The following is an 8,754-nucleotide window of genomic DNA, read 5'->3' as shown; positions in this document are numbered from 1 at the left end:
TAGACATTTTTATCTTTATGTCAGTTTTTTTAATAAGGAACTTGATGATAATGTTAGAAAAATTCATAATTCATTGATTAATTTTATTATTTTTCAAAAACAAATTTGTTAAACAAATGCATAATTCGGACATTTATCGGCAGTAACATTTTTTTTCAAGGCAAGTCCTTCCAATTGGGAACTTCACGACAATTTAAGCAACATTTATAATTAGTTGATAAATTTAATAATTTTTGCAAACAAATCTAAGGAAAAAATGCATTATTCAGGCATTTTTTGACATAAAAATTCGAAGTCAACTTCTTTAATTAGGAACTTCCTGATAATTTCAGAAAAATTATAAATTTTTTGTTCGATTCTATAATTTTTTAAACAAATTTAATAAACAGATGCATCATTCGGGCGTCTGTGGACGGAAATTTTTTTTTTATGTCAGTCCTTTTAATTGGGAATTTCATGATATTTTCAGCAAAATTCATAATTAGTTGATACATTCCTTGATCTTTTAAACAAATTAAATAAACATATGTATTATTTAGGTAGTTGACAGCGAAAAAGTTGTTGACAATGTTGGAAAAATTGAAAAATGCCTCATTAATGCTTTTGTTTATTGAATTTATGTATAATATCAACAATAATGTTTATTATGTAATATTAGAGCATCTTTAACTAATGTTACTGTATAAAACTTAGAGAATTTCAACACAGAAAAATAACTACTTTATTACTCAACTTTATTTATTTATTCATAAAAACATTCAAAGCCTGATTTAAAATATAGAAAGGATTTCTATAATTCTGATTTTAAATTGTATAAGTTATTCACTTAAAAAATATTATTATATAAGAAACTTCAAATGATTACGTTTCATTTCAACATTTTTAATTGTGATCCTGTGTCACAAATTGAAAAAGCTTTTTTATTTTTGTAGATTTGAGATTCAAGTTTATAATTTAAAAGACGCACGGACCAACTCTTTCGGGCCGACTGCACTTTCACGGTCTTTTTGTAACAATTAACCAAAGTTTATCCGAAGGTCTGCTCATGCTCGGGCCAGGGTTTGACCGACCATCGACTTTTATGTTTGGTTTAAATTTTATAGGGTCCATTCTATAAGTTAAAAATAAAAGTAGTTGGTAAAAAATTGATGTATTTTTTTTGGAAAGGCGCCTCTTTTGGTAGAAAAAAAGTTCAGCACCATTGAGAATATAAAAAAGGGTCATAGCCCGTCACTACCTCTCACTTGCCTCTACCCAATATATCTCGCGTCGGATAAGAGGCGGGCATACCTATGATTTTGAAATTAGTATCCATGGTACTTATAATCCTCTTGAATTCGCAATGCTCATTCATAGAATGTCTACATATTACTCTAATTTGGAAAGCTTAGAATTTATAATTATTATGTTTTGAACGGCTTTAAACTGGAAATTGAAAACTTCGAAAATTTGACCATTTTTAACGTTTTAAAACTAAGATTTGACTGCAATTTCTTATGTATCAATCTGTAATAATTTGCGTACGAACATTTTCTATGAATTTAAATTGATGAAACTAATAATGCTTTTAATTTAAAATAAAATAATTTTACCATATAAAGATTTTAAAGAGATTAAGTTTTACACACAAAGAATTTGAAATTTAACAAATTTACATGGCCTTAATTTAAAAATTGGCTAATGTTACTATCTTAGATATTGTTCACTGTTTTAACGTTTTCAGTTTAAAATTCATGAACCGTATTACTTTGAAATTCAAAATATTGTACAACTAGTATTAGATTGATTCAATGTACATATAAATATAAGAATTACGTTCAATCACAAAAATAATTAAAACGTTAAGAATAAACATTATTGCAAATAGTGTTTGAAACCAAATATTTTATAACCAAATACGAATTTTTAGGCAATTATACGTAGAAAAAATTCGGTTTCTAAATTAAAATGAGAACGAACAATAGCACTGCGTGCTAAGATTCACTCTGTGAAAATTCCTGGAATATTTTATAATTAATACTTAACTATTATAAATTGTTCATAAAAATATTTATTATTACATTTTTATTATCATTCGTGACTAACTGAGATAATCAACTTAATCTCAAGCTATTTGAATGGAAGAAACGAATTCCTTGTATTTGAATTTCTAAAATTACAAATTAATTTATCTAATTTCATTTGTTTCTGTTACTAGAAATTGTGATATTTTACGATATTTTATGATCATTTTTTTAACTAAAAATTCCTTTGTTAAAAACGTCAAAATCTTATTTCAAGATCTTCAAGAATATATATTTTGCTAAACTATTTAAATTAGCTTCTGATTAAAAGTTTCTGATTTTTCGATAAAATGTTGGAAATCTTTTGAAATCTTCTTCAATATTCTCTTCAAATTAACGTTCTAAAATAAGCACCCACTTATAATTTTTATAGGAATCTTAACGAAATTTTCGTGTATAATTTTATTTTTAATTATTTGGAAAGTTTTCACCTTTTGAATTATTTTTAACATTCTTTCAAAACTTCTGAATATCGTTTAAAACGATTCGACCTTTTTCACCAAGAAAAATAGACTTCTGCCGAAAAACAATCCTTTTTAATACACGAATTTGCAAACAAATAATGGAATTTTCAACTAAAAAAAGTGGAAAAATAAATAAAATAGTTCAACTTTAAGTTTAAAAATCAATTTTTGAAAAAAAAATCGACGCTTCAACTAAAAATATTTACATTTGCAACCAAATTAATTTTTAACTAAGAAATATATTAAAATATACTATATATATAATTTAAAGTTTGTGATGAGGACAACCGCAGGATTTGCCAGGGAAAAAAATATATATACATTGTCACACGCACACACAAATATATATAAAATTTTCTAACTAAAAAGACGAATATTATAAAAATAAATTTGAAACAATTACATTTTTATAAAAAAAATTTTGTAATCTTCGAGTTTTAGAGATATAAGCTCCATGGGAAATTTCTAAAATGGAACCAAAAGGGACAACAGCTTAATTTTATTGTGGGCAATCCGGAAAATAAAATTTACTATTTCTGTTTACAATGTCCAGTTTAAATATCTCAGGTACGCCAGCCTTCTAAGATATAATCCCAGACGAGAAAAAGCAAGCGAGGGGTAACGGGCTAGATTCAATGGTGGGGGTAACCTTAGCAGGTCATAGTGCGAGTCGGGCATTTTCCTAAAAAAGACCTATATTTTCACTCAGGTGGTGATACGGAATTGCTGTGCGTGTCTCTTTCTCTTTTTCTCGTTTGAAAAATGAAGCAAACCGAAGTTATGTTTCCATCCTACAAAAATGTCGTTTTTAAATTCACTACTAATTCTAAACCCTTTTAATAATCTAATGAATTTTAAGAAAATATGGAATGAAATCTATTCAACTAATTAATGTAAAAGGAAGAAAACTCAAAGGTAAATACAAATCTTGTTTCAAATCTTAACGTCACTTTCAATAGAAAACATATATAGTTTGTTTTTACGCTTTTTAATTTAACAAATTTTCATTTGGATCAATTTTTTTCGTAGAACAATTAAGAATTTTTAAGATTCACAAAAATACTCGATGTAATCTGAAACTTTGATATATACGACTCTATCCTGATGAGGAAAACGTAAAGGTTTCGAAATGTCGAAGAATGTGAATAAATCAATACCTAAACCCTATGGTCATATGGTATGTCATTTTTAACATTTCCCTCATTGTTTTGATTATAATAATCCTGAGGCAAATAACATCGCCTTCCAACATCTTTTTAATCTTGACTTTGAATTTTATTATTATAAGTAAAACTTTTGAAGCCATTTTTGTTTAAAGTTTGAATTTTTTGCAGTCCGCACGTAATGCAATCAACTGATCTGGTTGCGGAAGAAAAACTTACATGCAAAGACCAATATGAGACAAAGAATAAAGAATCAAAACTTAGACAGAACTTATGACGAAAATTGTCGAGTATTATAGACAAAAGTTATTGTGAGGAGTTTTATGGTGGTGATTTAAACATAACCGAGAGGCAGGATATGAGCCTCAGAACCTAAGTGAAAATCTGCAAAGACCGAGTAAAGGCACCAATAGAGAACGGGAACAAGCTCATTAGAAAGCTGACTAGCATACACGAACAAATACAGGAATTTTGAAGAACAAAGAGGTAATGTAAGATCAAAAGAAAGTTGGTTAAGGCGCTTCAACCGGCTGTCAAATTCGCAAGGGGCTAACTAAATCTAAATGGTTGAGTGGTTGAACGCCACATTTTAAGCACCTGATCTAAATTCATAAATACCGGACGGTTCAGCTCGATTTTTTCCGAAAAGATCCTTTTCGTTGTTGTATTTTGTAATCGAAAATAAAAAGTTATTTCTCGCGTGAAAGTTGCGCAAGCTATACCCGGACCGATCATCTGCCGGGAAGCATGAGATGTCGGTTGTTCCGAAAGGCAATTTCGGTGAAGAAGCCTCAAGAACGACCAAATTAACTAGCCAGACCCAACCAAGATGCCCGGAGGCCAGCGAGCCCGATGAGCAGTACCCCCGCACAAACGAGGACGATGCGTGCACCATGGTAGAAACAGAAAAAGAAGCCTCGAACAGACCATCGCATTCAAGAAGCCTCTTGGACGCTCAAGCAAGCATCGTAGCTGGGCAGATCCAATAGCAGGCCCACATATGGAGGATGAGGCCAAGTTGGCAAAAAAGAAGAAGGCCGAAACACGGCTTAAGAACGGCACCCCCCTGAAGTAATGCGAAAGAGTCACCTGCTTTGCTCTAAAAAAAAGTATGTTTTGCTGAGAGATTCTGCGAATAGTACAAAAATATTTTAAGAGGCACTTTTTTTTCGTTCATTTTTCGAGAAAAGTGTGAAAATAGCTAAGATCAAATTTTCTAGTAGAAAAAATATTTTAAAAAACAAAAGTGTCTATTTTCGAAATAAAAGTTTGGAAAAGTCTCTTCCATCAAATAAAGAAAAGCAGGTTCTTAGATACTTTTAGTAAAATGTGAATTTTTAATATCCAAACTTTTCAATTCGAAATATAGAAACGTCTGTATATTAGATAGAAACTTGGGACCTATAAATAAATATTGTTTAAAAAATACGAAATATTTCACTCCATATGTGAGTTGTGGTTAAGCTGTCATATCAACGAGCGATAAACTAAATGCGTTTAATCAAATAATAAACCCAAACATGTACACGAAATCTGTTGGGTTTTATTTGGAATCTAAATATCACTAAAACGCTCTTTCCAAATAGAGTTTACTTACCATTTGAATCTATTAGGCACTTAGTGAATGGAAGAAGTGGAGTGCCGCTTTTTTCAAATCCAAAATTCTTTTGTTCCCAAACATGAATTGCTTACTAATTGGTTTCTTAGAAATCTTTTGTCCACTGAATAGGATCACAACCTTCTTATGAGCAGGAAAAAATAGCTTAGAGTAAAAATTACAATTTTAAAAATTGTACAATAATGTTACTTTCTATATATGTAAGCAAAAAAGAGTTGTGCTTTAAATTTACATTTTTTCCAAATAATTCTTAATTTTATAACGAAAGCCTCTCGAAGTTAGCAAGCTAAGAAATTTATTCAAACTATATAATAGTCAGAGACAATCCAAACTTCTAAAAAAACTCCAAGACAATAACTGATAAAATTTGGGATAGACAATTTTATTTTAGGAGACTGCGCAGTAGTTTGGGACAGCCCAAATTTGGAAAAAATGTGTGATGTCGGCAGGTCACATTCGAAAACTATCATCTTTTTTCATTTTTATATTCATAGCTTTAAAAATTGCTCAAGTTTATTTTTTTTAAACCATGCAATACTTGCCGACAGTCAAAATTTTGAAAAAATCAAAAATAATGAATATTTACATTTTTATGGTAAATCGTAAGCAAGAAACTATTTTCGATTGATGATTCTCGTGATTATATTTTCTTCTCGAATTTCATGTGTCATCAGCTATTGTATATTTTCTGAAATTGAAATCTATATCAGATTTATATTCTCTTTTTCAAAATTTCGGCTGCCTAACTATTAACTAGTTTCTACCAAAAGCTAACTTATCTTGCTAAATTAGAACAATCTTAGATCTTAGATGTTTTAGACTTATCGCCTGCCACGGACAAAAGATTTTTGCGAAAACTGAGAATTTTAAATACAAATTGTCACCATTTATGTAAGGGTCGCCCTATTGAGCTTAATATCTCCTTACCTCTTGTCAGTCTTTTCAAATACATTTCCGCCACGATGAGGCATGCAAAAAAATTCCGAACTGGTTATCCTAAAAGCGGATAGAAGCGCTGCATCTGAAATGCTTCTGGTTGAAATAGAATACGCTTTTCAAAAAAATGTTATGGCTTTGTATTAAAATTAACTACCGTTTTTATCAAAAAGCGGATAAAACATTTATCATTTGTCATTAAATCGCAACATCATATGGGTTATCATAGTGTACAATGTAGGCATTTTTAATAATGAGCTTCCTCGAAATCTTTTCAATCAATCTTAAACATCCTGACATTTTTTTAAATACCGCGCATTAGATCCAATACTTACCAATACTTCCTTTTCATACGGGCAGTTGCAATAAAACACATCTCCTCCAAGAAAGCGTGGCTTAAACAGACCCCAGTTTTCTTTATTTAGGTCCTCGCGAGGATATGACATCCTACCAATGGAGCAGACACATAAAATACAATGTCGACCTGCAAAATATTGCAGAACTTCTTAGCTGAAAGAATGCATAAAAATTATTTTTTATATTTCGGATCGAGTTGAAATGTAGGCCAGGTGTATAAAATACATCTCCATCATGGAAGAGTGGTTTTATCAGTGTTTCGCGGGTAAAATATATGTAAAGGTTAGATGACTTGTCTGCAAGGAACCAACTCCAGTAACCAGTAAAACTCTACGAAACATTCAAACATTCTAGTGACGAAATCTCTTATATACCCGGTGCATGATTTTGCATTCTTTATCCTCGAGAAATGTTTTCCAAGTCTCTTGAGGTACTGAAAAACCTTAAGATTACCGGAGTTGTGTTTTTTGATCCTGCTGCAAGAGTAGGATGTTGGAACGCCAGGTACTGTTTGGAGAACGTTAGGCGATAACTGAAATCTTAACGTATTTGAAACCTATGCATTTTCATATAAGATTAATTTGTAAAATTTTTAGTAGAGAAAGTCTCGGATTAATACCTTAAAAAGTACATTGGAGAATTCAATGACCTTATGCTACTGACTCAACTGCCGGAGAGAGTTTTATTATTAATTTAGAAATTTCATTACTTCAATTTAAAGAGATCATAGGCAAGGGGAAAGGGGACTTACAGTTTAAGCTGGATTACGAGCCGCCAATGACTATTCTAGAGCTGGGAATCGAGTCCGTAAGCTAATGGAGTGGGATTAAAGCTTCTATATCGAACGCAATTCGCTGAATTAATTTTTGACTTGCATAATTTAACAGTACAATAAAAAGTATACACTTTCAATTAGTTATTGAATTTAGCACTGCAAAACTTAAACTCTAGTCCTTAATTTTCTGTTTTCTTAAAATTTATTATAACAATTTGAACGCATAGACTGTGGAGAACAGCGTGCTGACTTTAGGATGGTATAGTTTAATGTATGTACGCTAAAAAATTTAAAACAAAAATAGCAATACATACTAAACATCTATTAATATGCAAAAGACATTTAATTTTTTTTTGCTAAGAGGCTGTTTTTTATATACATAATAAATGAAAGAAAAACTAAAACTGGTATCAAAATACATTTCACTCATACCAGTTCCGGATCAAATTGCGCACAAATTTCCCTGTGTCGGTGAGGTTATTGTCACGCCATCCTCCATCAGAACTCGCTCCCTGCTTCAAAGCTGAAGAACCTTCCGGTGTATCATGGATACACCAATTGGCATTGCTTAGATTGCTGGCTTTCATAAAACTAAACCAGGCACTGCTTTCGTGTGTGTCACAAGCAAAGCCATATTTTTTTAAGAGTACTTGATGCCTTGTTTCTTAACTCCTGATGATGAATCCCAGAGTGAAAATGTAGAGCATACGCAATATTGTTATAGCCAGTAATGGGATCAGCTGCAGCCACATCAACGTCCTGAGAATAAGTCGATGTGCTCACAACAATCAAGTTGTTTTTATCAATAGCCCGAATTTCCTTAATTACAGCTACTGCATACGGCTTTATGTTGTCCTTCCATGTAACATCCTTTGGCTCGTTCCACATTTCGTAGATGACATTATTTACTTTGCTATAAGTTTTTTCCATTTCTTGGAAGAATGCAATAGCCTCATTCTGATGTTGATTGGCATAATGTGAGCGCCAGTCAATAATGACGTACATGCCATTTGCAATTGCAGCATCAACCACAATCTTCACTCTAGCTTTGTTTCCTTGAGGGTCTTATAAATAACCACCATTGTCTTTGACTCCAATAGCAGCGCGTACCAAGTTGGACTTCCGATCAGATTTAAACCAGGCTACCAATTTTTTATTATAGAATTTTTCAGCTCCCGAGCCAGAGTTGCTCCAGAAAAAACTGTTACCAACTAAAGTGCCTTGTTTCCCGCCAACCAATGTTTGGTTACCATTCACGGATAATGGTAACACATCTATCAGAAAATAATTAATAATTAGTAATTGAAAATATATGCAAACTCTGTATTATTTAAGCCACATGCTGAAGAAGAAGGATTATTAGGTTTTATTTACTAAT

General features: G+C 31.4%; 1 protein-coding gene across 1 annotated transcript; it reads right to left on the bottom strand.

The window, feature by feature from the left end:
* Window positions 1–7,994: 7,994 nt before the first annotated feature.
* LOC117175468 (endoglucanase Z-like) lies at window positions 7,995–8,381 on the bottom strand. Its single transcript, XM_033365174.1, has one exon. The coding sequence runs from the start codon at window positions 8,379–8,381 to the stop codon at window positions 7,995–7,997; it is 387 nt and encodes a 128-aa protein (XP_033221065.1).
* Between the last annotated feature and the right edge of the window lie 373 nt (window positions 8,382–8,754).

Source organism: Belonocnema kinseyi, chromosome 6 (genome assembly GCF_010883055.1).
Source record: "Belonocnema kinseyi isolate 2016_QV_RU_SX_M_011 chromosome 6, B_treatae_v1, whole genome shotgun sequence".
NCBI classification, from domain to species: domain Eukaryota; kingdom Metazoa; phylum Arthropoda; class Insecta; order Hymenoptera; family Cynipidae; genus Belonocnema; species Belonocnema kinseyi.
The sequence above is the reverse complement of the archived record's forward strand: the minus strand, read 5'-3'. Positions and strand labels throughout refer to the sequence as shown.

Coding starts and splice junctions, on each gene's coding strand:
- LOC117175468 (XM_033365174.1), bottom strand. CDS start 8,381: ATGTACGTCATTATTGACTGGCGCTCACATTATGCCAATCAACATCAG.